General features: G+C 43.9%; 1 protein-coding gene across 1 annotated transcript in view; it reads right to left on the bottom strand.

Annotated features, from left to right (window-relative positions):
* The window catches only part of AASDH (aminoadipate-semialdehyde dehydrogenase), a 29,781-nt gene extending 14,793 nt beyond the window's left edge, over positions 1 to 14,988 (bottom strand). Inside the window, exons 1-8 of the mRNA XM_066573368.1 lie at positions 14,760 to 14,988; positions 14,538 to 14,658; positions 5,711 to 6,006; positions 3,621 to 3,813; positions 2,902 to 3,143; positions 1,263 to 1,369; positions 959 to 1,131; positions 359 to 551 (exon numbers count right to left, since the gene is read on the bottom strand). Coding sequence (XP_066429465.1) covers positions 359 to 551; positions 959 to 1,131; positions 1,263 to 1,369; positions 2,902 to 3,143; positions 3,621 to 3,813; positions 5,711 to 6,006; positions 14,538 to 14,658; positions 14,760 to 14,872 — 1,438 coding nt within the window. The 5' untranslated portion in view covers positions 14,873 to 14,988. The remainder of the gene's footprint in view (positions 1 to 358; positions 552 to 958; positions 1,132 to 1,262; positions 1,370 to 2,901; positions 3,144 to 3,620; positions 3,814 to 5,710; positions 6,007 to 14,537; positions 14,659 to 14,759) is intronic.
* Positions 14,989 to 15,662: the final 674 nt, after the last annotated feature.

Raw genomic sequence — 15,662 nt, forward strand, 5'->3', positions numbered from 1 at the left:
TCAATTTTGGGGTTTTTAAACTAATTATATGTAAATCCTATTTGACTACTTTTAACACCAAAACTACAATTTGTGACAATAAACAATGTCGGGATTACTTGGATGTGTAAAACCTTTACAGAGAGTTATTCTCTGCTAAAGTGACATGTCACATTTCCAAAAGTTGGCCTATTCATTAAGGCATCAACAGGCCTGGTCTTGAAGGGGTTAAAGGTGCCCAATTCCATACATATGGGGGCTACAGACACTGGATTATTGTTAGATCCCACATCTACCACCACTTACCTAAAGGTCTCTGACCACTTTACGTTCCATTGCATATAGGATAAGGCAAGATGTGACCAGTTCTAGAACTTACCATGTTTTGTATGTGGAATGGAGTCTACCAGAACCAAGTGGTCAGGCAATGCATGACTCAGGAGATGAGCCTGTAAGGATCTCCATAAGGATTTCTCTTCTAGGGGTCTTTTTGGCACAACAAATAAGACTAACTGCTTGGCCTTAAACCATATGACTGCACACGACTCCACGGGGTCAAGTTCTTCTACCACCTGAAACAGGAGTACATGAAAAGTCAATTCTCCGTTCCCATTTGGCACTGTGCCACGGATCTGTAAATAAGTGGAATCGCAAATTACTTCTTTCACTTGGGAAATGAGAAGATTTAAGCCAAGTAAACCACATACCGACAGCGCACCCAATATTATTATATAGCGAAAGGCCAAAAGAGAACTTGAAACTGGGGTTCTACCAAAGCATCAAGGTATCCCCTATTCACAGGAGGTATCATGGAGCGACTAGGGGTAAACGGACGGTGGCGATGGGATGTTTTGGGAAGTGAGAGGTCACGACTGGTGTACTTGTAAAGTTTAGTGATTTCAGATATAGAATACACCGAGCCACCACTGTGTCATGATTCTGTATAGAAAAGTGAAGTGGCACCTGGACACCCACATACCTGCTGTATGTACTCCGTATTTAATCTCTTGCCGTGACGTTTAATCTGGTTATCCTTGCGTCCCAAGTAAAACATGTTCCCATCTTGCAATCTGACCCAGTCCCCAGTTGCTCTCATTGTTCCATGAGGCAGAGTCGTCTCGTCATCCAAAAAACATATTCGTCGTCTCCCTCCTGAAAGTGGACAGCAGCAATATCCAGCATTACAGATAATTCTTTGTATCACTCTCCTACATCCTTGCAGACGAACAGCAGATAGACAGCAGTTGCAGGCAGACAATACAATCCAAAAACGGTTACACTACCCAGATAAACCTGTCCCTCGCCTTCTTCAACCCTGACACCATCATCATTTCGGACTTCTACCATCGTTCCATGCAGAGGATTGCCAAGCGGCACTGGATCATTGAGCCTTTAAGACAAAACAAAAAAAGGAGCAAAGATATATCAACATGTAGAGATAGCTCAGCCCCGTTGGCCGAGAGGCCAAGTAGTAGTAAGAAGAGACCGTGTGCTTGTGGATAGGAGGAAATACGTTTGCTGGATTTCTGCTGGGATCAACAGCTGCTAGTTGTCCATTTCAGGTGAAAATATGAAGGAGTACTTGCCACATTCAATGTTCACAGTCAATCCACTTTATTTATAGGGTACCTGGTAAAAATACCACATATCTGGCAGAGCGATATTACATGGTAATGGAGTGATAAGGCATGATTACTATTGAATGAACAACTATCTAGAGTATACACGGAATGGCCACTTCATTAGACACCCATCTAGTAGTGTGTTGAACCTCCTATGGTCTTCACAACCAGAGAGATTCATGGTGGGATCCATCCACAAATACAGAAGTAGTAGTGATAATGCATGCTGTGTTGGCGCACTACTCTGCTAGTCAGTCGCGCTAAGCCGCAACTCAGCAGGCTATGCTAACTGTATAACGGCACCACTAGTCCTTTGAACGGCAGCGCTACTCAACTGATGCGGCTGCAGGGTGGTCTGCGCTACAGATATAGTGGATCTGTAGCATAGACCGCTACATTTGTAAAAGGACCCAGGGGGTGCCAAGAAAAAATTCCCTACACCATTACTCCACCTTCACCAGGCTGAACTGTTCACACCTGACAGGAAGGGTTCATCGATTCATGCTGCTTTTGCCAAATTCTGACTCTCCGATCCACATGGTGGAACAGAAATCTAGATTTAATTGACTAGGTGATGTTTTTCTACTGCTCAGTGATCCGATTTTTCTCTCTTTTGCCCACCAGAGTCTTGCCTTTCCATTTCTCTTAGCATTGGCACTCGAACTGGTCATCTGCCGTTATATCCCAACTGTGCTAAGGAACAACTAGTTTTATGTAAGATAAAGTAACAACATTGTATTCAACTGCAGTTTGCTTGACTGTGCACCACCTATTCATCAGAACAGTTCTTGACATCCTCCTTTGACCCCTTTTGTTGAGGAGTTGTTTACATCCACAGGATCTCCTTTTACTGGATGAGTTTTCTCGATCCCACCATTCTCAGCATACCAGAAAAGCCCACACTGAAGCCGATCCCTGGAAAATTGGCTCACTTGATTTCCTGCTGAATTCTGGGGTACCATGTTGTCATACAGGGAAGCTCCAAATGGTGAAAGAATCAGTGCCTCTAACAAAGTGGCCATTCAGTGTATAAGCAGCTTTACTATCACCCAATCAAAAATCAGTTGTCATGAGAGGGCATGAGATATCAATCACCTCTTATAAGAAGTAAATCATAGAACAGTCCCACATAAGACTTATCCACCATCAGTCCAAAGCACTCATCATGTGACGACAGAGTTCTTCCTCAACCCTATATATGCCAATCTAATGCCCCATACCCCAACATGCACAGCCATCTGTTCAGAAATGATGCAAACACCCCGAGCTTCAAATAAAGAACATCTTAATTTTACTATACCCCGATTGAGAGTTAAGCACAGACTCTGGAACTTCATAATAAGTTGCCCAACTTGAAACTTCTGTGACCCCATAAAGATTGAAGATCCGTGTATTGTTTCCAGGCTGTCTCCAACTTTTTAAGACACTTAGAGGTGGGAATTGTTCTCCTCCGAGAGCCAAGATTCTAAGGAAGGTTTTTCTGGATAGCACAAAAGATCGAATTGAATGAGAACCAAATCTTCTCAAAAAAGTAGGAGTCACCTACATAAAACAACAATACAAACAAGAAGGGACTCTTTAAGGACAAGAAAAAAAATTCTTCAACCATAATTCAAGTTAATCTAATGTGAGATTGTTTTATCAGTAGGACTTTTAATAATTGTGACCTAACAACTGACAATATGATATCTGCACAACATTAGCCACTCTTAACTTTCCCCTGCGGAGACCTGATGGCCCCACTGACAGCAGTCCTCGGGATCAGCTGATTGGCGGGGTTCCTGAGTGGTGAATCCCAACCGATCAGCTATTGATGACCTACCCTGAAGACAGGTTATCAATAGTAAGAGTCCCAGACATCCCCTTTAAAATGCCTAACAAGCAGCATGTAGGAGAAGTCAGGAGCAAGCCCCATGAATCCCTGAGTAACGTGAATGGTGGAACCAGATAAGTGGTCTTTTGTAAATGGATCTACGGAGGATATCACTCAAGAAGTTGAAGCCACCTCTTACAACCTACCTGCAGCACCGTTACTTTGTGCTGGTCAAATAGTAGTTTGCACAACGGCTGAGGCATCATTTTAAGAGGGTCTTGTAGAACTAGAAGGCAAGCTCCAGCAGATAAGGCAAGGAACATCTCAATGACTGATGGGTCAAAGGTGAGAGGCGACGCCAGTAACACAATGTCATCGGGTGAGACTCCGAAGATGGATCTGCAAAATATATACATTTAAATGGAATATTTCTGCAAGGTCTCCATCTACGTGAAATAAAATGTATTTAAAACCTGGTCTAAAAAGGAAGCTGCGGAATAAAGCAATGACACAATACATCGCTGCGTTCTTTATTACACTGCTGAAAATTCTGCCAAGAAGAGTCAATCTAGTTGCTAAGAAACCAACCCCCAGATATCTGACTTCAGATGTACTAAATACTGAGTACATCACGACAGGCAGATTAAGTGTTCCTTTCCAACGAGCCCGTCATACAAGCCTGACAATAAATCCATCTTCATTTTTTCAAATGTGAGGAAGTGACAGCACTTGTCATAATAGCTAAAGGTTGAGCTGAAGACTACGCACCCAAAAAAGACATCATGTGCCACAATCAGCTGAAATCCCCAATAGTTAGTCACCTGTCCCACAATGTGAAAAAAAAAGTTTTATATAAATTATCTTACTGTTTGTGCCGAAAACTACTATGTAGAGATGAGCGAGCGTACTCGCTAAGGGCAAATACTCGAGCGAGTAGTGCCTTATGTGAGTACCTGCCCGCTCGTCTCAAAAGATTCGGGTGCCGGCGGGGCTGAGCGGCGAGTTGCAGGAGTGAGCAGGGGGGAGGGGGGGAAAGAGAGAGAGATCTCCCCGCTCTCCCCTGCAGCTCCCCGCCCGCCGCCGGCACCCGAAACTTTTGAGACGAGCGGGCAGGTACTCGAAAAAGGCAATACTCGCTCGAGTATTTGCCCTTAGCGAGTACGCTCGCTCATCTCTACTCCTATGCTGACCTACTGCATGTGACTACATGCCACTTCTTGCCAACACATTTCTTTTTAAGGCATTGGAGGAATAAAATAAATTGGGTGTAAAGGAGGCTTTCAAGTTTGACTACATTTTTCAAAAAGTTTTGACAGCAGAGAGAACTGTCAAAAGGTTCGGTCAGCGAAGTCCGGGTGCAGAGGCCGCCACTGATCACTAAAAGAAGCAGGCAGAGGAGCTCATCTAAGCACTGCGCCTGTTTGACTGTTTCCGCCACTGCTCAGAGCTGTGTACTGGCTCCACAGAAAGTCTATAGAGCCTGTACAACGCTCACAATGACAGAGGAACGGGCACAGCACTCAGCTGAACACCTCTGCCTGTCTGTTTTGGTGATCTGCGTGGGTATCATCACCTGAACTCCACTGATCGAAACTTCTGACATGTCACCATTACATCAGGAGTTCTATTATATTTTAATAATTATTTTTAAGTGGCTTTTTGACAACGCAGCACTCCAAAAAGTGCCAAAGTGACAACACTTCATGTTGCCGCCTGACCGAGTATTGTAGAGGGTCATTGAAATATGCCAGCAGTTATGAAAACGAAAAAAGGAGATATTTTGTCTGCTTGCCATTTTTCCTTAGGGTGCGTTTACACAACGCAGATCTTGGTGCAGATCTGCAGCAGATTGCAGTCCTTCAATTTCACGTCAATGGAAAGGTTGAAGTCTGTGGCAGATCTGCACCGAAATCGGTGACAAAATCTGCAGAAGATCAGCGACATGTGAACGAACCCTTAACGTGTAACTGTCACTTCATAAACGTTTGACGAGTCGTAGTGATATGTCAGAAGTTCTAATCGGTGGGCCTAAGTGTGGAGAACCAGACCGACCACTAACACAAAGGGGCAGAAGCACTAAACTAAGTGGCTCTTCTTGGAGAGAGGAATGAAAAGTGTATAGTTCCATGGAAAGTCAATGGAGGGCTGAAGGGGGACACTGCTAAGATAAGCACTTCTGCTCTTTCAGTTTAGCAATTGGTGTGAGTTTAAGCACTAGACTCCCCCAATCCAAACTTGTCACTATGACACGTCAGAAGCATTATGGTACGATAGATACACGTTAAAGATGGCTTACCTGAGATGAAGAATATTTGGTACAATGCAGCAATGTGGAACGCTGACTATTTTGGGGGTGCCCGTTGTCCCAGAGGTGTGAAGAACATAAGCCAAGCATTGCCTGTCCTGAATGCCAATGTACTCTTCATTCTGAGAGCTCTCAGTACAGTTTCTGCCACCGGGAATAAAGTCAACTTCATTTTTGGCCTCTGCTTCAAGTCTTTTATCACTTCTAACAGCCTCAAAAAGTGCGATATGCAGATGCTGAACGGGGGAGGAATCTCTTTCGGTCCAGCCAGGTTGCAGCTTGAACACCTTGGATAGGAGAGGCAACAAGCAACAGCTGAACAGCATATAAAGCTCATATTAAAGCAGAGAACATTAAAATGTTTAATCTGGTGGGGGCTTATAGTGGCCACCGTGTGGCTCTAGGAGCCAATCCACACTTAGCCATTCCCACTGACTTTTTTTCTTGCAGCAGGCGGTTGTTAGGAATATCTGCATTACTTTCCAATAGCACAGGCTGCAGTGTATCATAGCGTTGGGAGACCACTGCCAAGCCTATTCTCTTCCTCTCTGCTGGCGGTACGGTGCCAACATAGCTACAGGCTCACAAGCCGAGTCATCTATAACAGATTGGCTGCGGCTGATCCACCGTCCAAAAGCAAAACATTTGTTATTTGATTATCAGACTTTGAGCGAAAGCTACCAGTTAGACTCGGGTCTTCTGAGAGGAGGATACAATACGGCCAAGTAAGATGAAAGGGAATGTATTGTTTAGCTGTTTTCTAATTAAAACCAGGAACTGACACACATTTCTTTCCAATTACAGACTTTTTATCTTATTTTCTGTACACAATCATGTGAGTGGCCACCTTGTCTAAGCTGCTTTCACTATCATTCAGAGATATGCATCATAGGAACCTGTAGACGTCTGTAGAAGAGTGTGTTCTAGGCCTGTTCTGCAACCTATGCAGGGAGGGGGAAGAGGTGAGCTGTGTCCATCACTTACTGTGAATGATGGATCCTGTGTTAGCTGTATATACTGTATAGACGTTAGCTGATGAAAAGTGATCTCTACAGAACAGAACATGCCAGACTTTTAGGCTTAGTGGTCAGTGTGAAAACTCCAGGATTTTGTTTTTATTTAGAAAATGACATGGAAAATTAAAAAACAAACAAACAAACAAAAAAACTTAATTAACAAGTCTTTAGCATACTTTTAACATAAATTCTTTACATAGGTTAGACTTCTATAAAAATTTCATAGATATCCACATTTTTTATTAGAAAATTCACTAAAAAAGATACAGACATAAGGGCTGGACAGCTGTAGCGTGAAGCCCCTATAGGATGTGTAGGGGGCCCAACGGCACGGCCAGAGAACAAACGATACAAAACACTCAGACACACAAACAAAAAAGGCGGAAGAGCCCTCTCAGAAAGGTCGCACTGAGTATACCAGTGGTCGGGCTCCGCCTATAGAGCACATAGCCCCAGCATAGACACCAAAAGAGGTGCTGATACTGCGCCTAAGTTGGTAAAACAGAGATATTTGCTTCTATCAACCGAATAGATAAGCCCTTCAAGTTCAATGCGCTTCACCGCCAATAAGGCGGATCCTCAGGAGATGAGAGAGCAAGGTTGATCAGATGTACCATGAGATTCCTAAAATCAAGAATCCCACTAAAACTCAAATCTGAGGATGCCACTATTGTAAATTGGCTGCGGATGCTAAATAAGCATAAATGTCTGAGAAGTCCGCTGTTATAGTATTACAGCAGAGCTATAAGGTTCAATCACCTATTTGAGACAGGATATTAGGTACAGCCCTCATGCATTGATATGCTAACAGTTCCTGGATTATAGGGACTGGGTACAGAAATGACTGAACCAAGGGTCAGTCCTCATGCATGAATATGCAAACAGTTCCTGGTCTACAAGGACTGAGTGCTGGATTGGCTGAGGCGTGCAAAAGTCAAAGCCACTCGATTATGACTAGGGATGAGTGAGTATACTCGCTAAGGCACTACTCGCTCGAGTAATGTGCCTTAGCTGAGTATCTCCCTGCTCGTCCCTAAAGATTCGGGGGCAGCCGCAGCTGACAGGTGAGTTGCGGCGGGAAGCAAGGGAGAGCGGGCGGGAGAGAGGGAGAGAGAGATCCCCCCTCCGTTCCTGCCCGCTCTCCCCCGCAGCTCCCCGGCCTGGGCCGGCCCCCGAATCTTTCGGAACGAGCGGGGAGATACTCGGCTAAGGCACATTACTCGAGCGAGTAGTGCCTTAGCGAGTATACTCGCTCATCCCTAATTATGACTGTTTGGCTGAAGCAAGACTCACTAGATAGAGCATCAATCTGGCCCTACCATAGCATAGGCTAGGCTAGGCTAGCCTACCATACCCTACCCTCCCCTATCCTATCCTATCAGAATGTGAGATGAAAAATAAAAAAAGAGTAGCAGCACCTCTGGCCTTGATGGTAGGTCAGTTTCATCTATTTTAACAGCTTTCCTTTTATTCAATATGTGTATCCAGCTCTTACATCTTTTTATTTATTTTTATTTATTTTTTCAAAGATGTAAGAGCTGGATACACATAATAAATAAAAGGAAAGAGGTTAAAATACATGAAACAGAGTCAATAGTAATAAAGCAACTTCTGACATGCAAGACGAATATTGTTATTTATTTGCTTGAGTGGCCTTGTAATAAAAGATATGTAGGCAGAACTATTAATGCGCTTAGAACTAGAATATTGAAACATAAGAGTAACATCAGGAATGGATACCTTAACCCCTTAGTGACGAAGCCTGTTTGTGCCTTAGTGACGGAGCCAGATTTCGGAAATCTGACATGTGTCGTTCAACGTAGCATAACTCCGTAAAGGTTTTGCATAGCCAAGTGATTATGACATAGTTTTTTCACCACATATTGTACTTCAATTAGATAGTTAAAAATAGACCGATAGAACTTGTGTAAATTTTTCAAAAGTGCCAATATTGGGAAAATTTTGAAAAAAGTATCATTTTTTCACATTTTCAACTGTAATATCTTAAATATGTGCAAACATACTGTACAAATCTTTGCTAAGATATATATTTCCATCAGTTTACTTTATTCTGGATGCACATTTGAAAAATATTCGTGTTTTTTTAACCATTTAGGTGACATACAAATTTAACATTACTTATCTACATTTTGAGGAACACTTTGTTTTCCTGCCCCAAGCCAAGATTGCAAAGGCTCATTAGTGTCAGAATAATAGATACCCCCACAAATGACCCCATTTTAAAAACTACACCCCCAATATATTAACTGAGCGGCGTCAGGAGTATTTTGACCCCACTTTTTTTTCAGGAATTAATGCAAATTTAGAGGGAAAAAATAATATTTGGTATTTTTACAAATAGGTCATTTTAAAGCATTTTTTTCCTATAGTGCCCATAAAAGTGAGGATTTACACCCCAAAATGGATACCCCTGTTTGTCCACAGTTTTTGAATAAATTCAAGCAAACCAAAAGGTTTTTTTGGCAATTCTGTCATTTTAAAAACAGCTTTTTTTGTACAGAACACACATGATTGAAGACGTGCACCCCAAAATGGATACCCCCGTTTGTTCTGTTTTCATAAATATACCCATTGTGGCCCTAATCTTATGTCTATATGCACAACAGGGCCCAAAATGAAAGGAGTAGTCAGTGTCTTTCAGAACAAAAATTTAGCTTGAAGACCTTTTAGGCCCCATTGCACACTTGTAGGGGTCTTGACGGACAAAACCATAGAGGACCCCCACAAATAACCCCATTGTGAAAACTAGACCCCTTAGCGAATTTATCTAGGGGTGTACTGCCCATTTTGACGCCACAGTTTTTGAATGAATTTAAGCAAAGCAAAAGGAAAAGTAAAATGGATACCCGTTTCTCCCGTGTTCAGTGACATACCCACTGTGGCCCCAATCTTATGTCTGGATGCACAACGGGGCCCAAAATGAAAGGAGCAGCCGGTGGCTTTTAGAACAGACATTTTGCATGAAGGTGATTTATGCCCCATTGCCCACTTGTAGAGCCCTTGAGCAGCCAATTATCCCATTTTGAAAACTAGACTCCTTAACGAATTCATCTAGGGGTATACTGAGAATCTTTACCCCACAAACTATATTATATATATATATATATATATATATATATATATATATATATATATAAAGACGAAAACCCTCACTGACTGACTTACTGACTCGCCACTAATTCTCCAACTTCCCGATGTCGTAAACATGAAATTTGTCACGAGTAGAGATGAGCGAGCGTACTCGGAAAAGCACTACTCGCTCGAGTAATGTGCTTTATCCGAGTATCGCTGTGCTCGGGTCTGAAGATTCGGGTGCCGCTGCGGCTGACAGGTGAGTCGCAGCGGGGAGCAGGGGAGAGCGGGCGGGAGAGAGGGAGAGAAAGATCTTACTTCCGTTCCTCCCCGCTCTCCCCTGCAGCTCCCCGCTCCGTGCCGGCACCCGAGTCTTCAGACCCGAGCACAGCGATACTCGGATAAAGCAAATTACTCGAGCGAGTAGTGCTTTTCCGAGTACGCTCGCTCATCTCTAGTCACGAGCATTGATTATGTCCAAAATAGGAAAAGTTAATGGGTCCCAACTCGATTATTCAATTCTAAGCGCAAAAGAATTAGCGTCAAAATTTTACGTATGGAATCTAATTCTCTCACTTCCTGATGTCATTTTATATAAAGGAAACGTCGCATGGTTACCTCCCGTGGTGTTTCCTGGGTAACACAGAGAACTATGCAAAATGGTGAACATATTTTTTTCCTCGGTATCTCTAAAGTAACCACGACTTCATAAGATTTCCCGTGTGAACACCAGATAAACACCAGTACCAAATTAACTCGGGCGAAGCCGGGTATATCAGCTAGTGTTTTAATAAATCTAAGCAAAGCAGAAGGAAAAAATCATGATTTTCATTTTTTGGCAATTGTATCAATTTAAAAACAGTTTTTTTGTACAGCACACATATGAATGAAGGCTTTCACCCCAAAATGGATACCCCCGTTTGTCCCGTGTTCAGAAGCAGACCCATTGTGGCCCTCGTCTACTTACAGGACACCTTGCTAGGCCTATAATGGAGGGAACACCCGTTTGCAGGGCCCATTGCTCACTTGTGCGGAAAACAAATTAACTCCCTAAAAATAATCCCCCCCCCCCTCTGTGCCCTTTTTGGGGTTCCTCAACTCTTAGATAATAAGGAATAATAACTGTGTGGTATTTCTGAAGACTGAGGTAATTACGGGGGCCTGGTTGGGATGGGTACATGGGGCAATAAAACCAGGTATTCTCCCTCCTCTCATGCTTTTCAGGGGGTATTTCTTAACCTTTGTGGCAGGGATGGGGTGTAAAAAGTGGCGCTCTGTGAGGCTTCGTAAGCTTGCTGAGGTTCGGCGGTCTCAACAAGCTGAGGTCTCAAAAGGCGCTCAACAAGCTGCTCCTGGAACTGCAGGAAGGCGAGCGTTCCCGGGGCTTCTTGTAAATTACGTATTACAGGTAGCGGTCTGAATAACGCCGGGCTCACACGGCCGTATGTGGAATCTGTTTGCGGAGGCCCGCAGCGGATCCCGGCTGTGACCTTGCGTACAGCCGCGTAATGTACTGCGCATAACTGCCTACTCACATAGGTGGTAATCTGCAGTACACTTTTTTTTTTGTATTTCCCGCAACATTGCTTAGCGATGACGCGGGTACCCACAGCCTGTATACAATGTAATTGCGTATGGGCTGTGGGTATATCTGCGACCATGGAGCACAATGTTGCGGATATTCGCAATAAGATAGAACATGCTGCGTTCTGTTTTCTACAGATGGATTACGTAATTCCAACCAATTGTGTAATCCAATGCGATTGATCTGTGTATTACCGCGGATCAGATGCATCCGGAATACGTAATTACTATTCGGTCATGTGAGACCGGCCTAAGCTAGATGGCTACGTTTTTATCAAGTGACCAGGGACCGCTCAACGAGGCTACCGGTCACTGCTCCAGGCTCTCAGTGACCGTTGATAGCCGGGAGCAAGGAGATTTTAAATTTCCTGGGCTCCCCGAATCTTGCGCACGTGTCCGGCATTTTGCCGGCAGTCGCATGTGCAGAATCTGGGAAAGTTCACGGAGGAGGATCACGTCGGGATTCAAATACGGAGGCCTCCAGTAAAAAATATCATCTCCTCTCACTGATCGCATTGGTGAGGGGAGATGAAGCTTCACCTTTTTTTTTACTTTTATGTGATCGCCATTATCCATTGGATAACAGCCAACACATGATCAGGAACCGCTCACCGCGGGCCCCCGTGAAATCTCCAGGCTCTCGGCTAAGTTTTGTAGCCAGGAGCAGGGAAAATTTAAATTACCCTGGCATTTCAAGGCTTTTGAGCATGCGTCCGCCATTTTGGAGACGGGCGCGTGCGCAGAAGCTGGGGTAAGGTCCACGGATAAATCCGGGGGCCATGTCCTTTCATCCTCCCTCACGGATATGATCCATGAGGGGAGATAAAACGTCAGCTTTTCAAACTTTTTTTTTTACTTTACATGATCACTGTCATCCATTGGATAACAGTGATCATGTCCCCGTGAACCTCGCTCTGCTCCTGGCTACACATGGTAGCCAGGAGCAGGGGGATTTCAAATTTCCCGAGGTGCGAGCCCCTCTGTGCACGCGCCCGATGATTGACATCGGGCGCGCATGCGCAGAAGGGGACTTCTGGTCCCAGAAGACCAGAACATCGCAGAGGACCCGAGGTGAGTATTTTCACCTCCCCCATGGATCAGATCCATGAGGGGAGGTGAAACCTGAACTTGTTTTTTAACTTTTTTGTGATGGATAGCGGCAATCACGGGCCAGGGGACCGGTCGCCGTGGTCTCCGGTGACATCTCCTGATTACCGGCTATCTTCAGGAGCCGGGAGCCAGGAGATTTAAAATTTGCCGGGGCTCCCCACCTGGCGCGCATGCGCAGAAGAGTGGCGACGGGTCCCGGAGGACCAGTTCACTGCGGGACACCACGGACAAGGCAGGTGAGTAAGCGGGTGAGTGATCCGATTCATCACAGCAGCTGAATCTTTAACTTTTTAAAATTTTTCATGCACTTCACTGCATTGCCGGGGAGGGGGGGGGGGGGGGGACACTCCCCACCGCCTTGGATGACAGCTCCATGCTGTCGGCTACCTGCGGGCACAGACAGCATGGAGCTGTTACTTCCTCAGCCGAGAGGACTTTAATCCAAAGAGGATGCATGTTTTTACGTCCTCTAGGATTAAAGCCCACTTAGCTAGAACGTAAAAAGGCAATGGGCCGTCACTAAGGGGTTAAACAGTGTTTCACGACACTTTAGCACTCATCACAATTGTGATCCTTCCTCTCTAAGAGTAAAGGCCCATTTAGACAACAATTTTTGCACAAAAATCGTTCAAAGCCATCTTTTGAGTGATAATCGTTGTGTCTAACTGCATTGACATTGTGCGGTTTTCATTAGGGAATCACTGATCATTCTCTTTCAGCATGCTGAAATTGAACGATGAGCCTTATCAGGGATTCACAGTGGGATACAGCTGATACTATTGTTTCAGCTGTATCCCGCTCCCTGAACACAGGCGGGGTATGAAGAACACAGCAGTCCAGCTGTGTTCTTCATCTCCCACTCAGAGCGCTCGGCTGTATAACAGCCGGGCGCTCCGAGCAAGGAACAGCTGGATGCAGAAGACAAGCGGGGCCAGGCATTACTCCCTTGAAATGTATTTACACTAGATCCATTAATGATCTTCGCACCAAAGAGATGTATTGGATCTTTAATTTGAATACATTGGTGCCTAATGGATTAAATGAGATGCTTGAAAAGATATAGGAAATGTCTATTTAGATGACTGTACATGCGTGGGAGGGGGGGGGGGAGGGGGTCCCTGTATGTATATATAGGTATAATTATTGCATCATAGTTGTGGTATTTATTGGGATATAGGTAAAACATGAAGCATACACCCTAATTGTATGCTTTTAGATTTTTTTTAAGTAATACTTGATTTACAAATATACAAATTATAAATCTAGATATTCCCAAATAGGGGAATTAGTAACTATCTAATAACTAGCTGAGTTATAACTAATGACCAGTCTATGTATGTCAAGTTATAATAGATATGTGACATTATGATGTAGTGTTGGGGTGCTGTGCTTCAGCATGCGTGATGACGTTTACCATCCCCCTGAACCCGGAAGGTGTGGCACTTGCGCCGGCTGGATGCAAGCGGACATGTGAATGGATGCAGATTGACATGCGAGTTAATGTCTTTTATATAAATAATTGTGAAATTTTATTGTGTATTATTGTGCTTGAGGAAGTCGCAGTTATAGCTATGAAACGCGTTGCACAGTATCTGGAATAAAAACCATAATCGGTATTACGGAAGGTGTTCTGGAATCTTCCCTATCTGAGCGCCGAGCTCTTTTTTACTTAGTTTGACTGTGATATTTGGCCCATTCTATTAGAGGGCACAATCTGCAAGGCGGCTCTGCTGATGATTCAGGATTACCATGGTGTTAATCAAATGAATCGATTTAGTTACTAATTAATGCTTATTGATAAATTACTTCTTTATTAAAGCAGTAAACAGCACAGTTTTATTGGGAACAAGAAATCTCATTCTCACAGAGTATCTGGAGCCGCAGGGCAAATCAGTAGTCGTGAGCCAAAAGCACAGGAGTGACAGCCGTTGGGTAGAATGTCAGGACCTTATGTGCCCCATGTAAAGGTACCTAAAGGCAAAGTATTTGCAAAGTTCCTTATTTATCTTACTCACCTCAACTTTGTCCTCCTCCACCAGCATATACTGTATCTTACACCGTTGAATCAATGAAGATGTGAACGGTGGTGGAGCAGCAGGATCTACTGGAGAATACGCAGCTGGCACTCTTAGAATCCTATGCAGAATAAGAAACCATGTATTATCTCATGTGCGCTCTACAAGGGACTATTATATTTGGATGGAAGGAAATTAGTAGTACAGGTCACTTATAGTTACCCCAGAATCCAGGACGGCAAAAGGACTCCAGGATGGCAGTAGAGACCAATAGTTTTACTTTCCAGAGGATGGGATCTCAGAAAAAGGGTCAACTCTTCAGCCATCTGAAACATTTCCTGGTATGTGAAGTAAACTGGAGGACTGTTGTAGGGTTGGAAACACACTGCATTCCTGTCTCTATAGAAAGCAGCTGCCTGCGCTACCAAGCCATGCAGCGTGCACTCTATCCGGTGACCTGGACATACAGAAGAGAGCAAAGAAATAAGTGGCAACAGGCTGTTATACAACACGAAAGAGTCCCGTAGAGCTGATACATGATACTAAACACGACTGTGTAATATTATATACTGTATATTACACACACATAAAAATATACTATGTAGATATATATACATGTATCTCTATCATATATTTTTGTGTGTGTTGTACATATATCACACATAGTTATATCTATCTAGCAATATATACATACACTCATTGTAAAAAAAAAAAAAAAGAAAAATCAAACCCCTAACAGCAGTTGCTGCAGAACTCGGCACGCAGTTGCATCCCTAGCAGATATGCTAATGATTAGAGTTGTCTGTGATTAGATGAGCGGTCTTGTCACCTGAGGCCCTAAAAGTGGTTCCATCCTGGTCTTATAAAATGATTCTCAGAGTCCATCTCAAGTAAGCTTTAGGAAGCAGGATTCAAGGTCCTCTCTCGGTGATACAGGGTGCCCTCACGGTTACATACAATGTATCCCACGGTCTCCCCACTTTGCTGGAGATGCGATGCAGGCCAGGGAACCCTACTGCACATTTTCTGGGATTAGCCAGTGTTGACAGGTTTCTGGTCAGAGGTTTGGCGTATTACCTCCAATTTCACGGATTTTACCTTGCCAAAATCTCCCGCATTCTTCCT

Source organism: Eleutherodactylus coqui, chromosome 7 (assembly GCF_035609145.1).
Source record: "Eleutherodactylus coqui strain aEleCoq1 chromosome 7, aEleCoq1.hap1, whole genome shotgun sequence".
Taxonomy (NCBI): domain Eukaryota; kingdom Metazoa; phylum Chordata; class Amphibia; order Anura; family Eleutherodactylidae; genus Eleutherodactylus; species Eleutherodactylus coqui.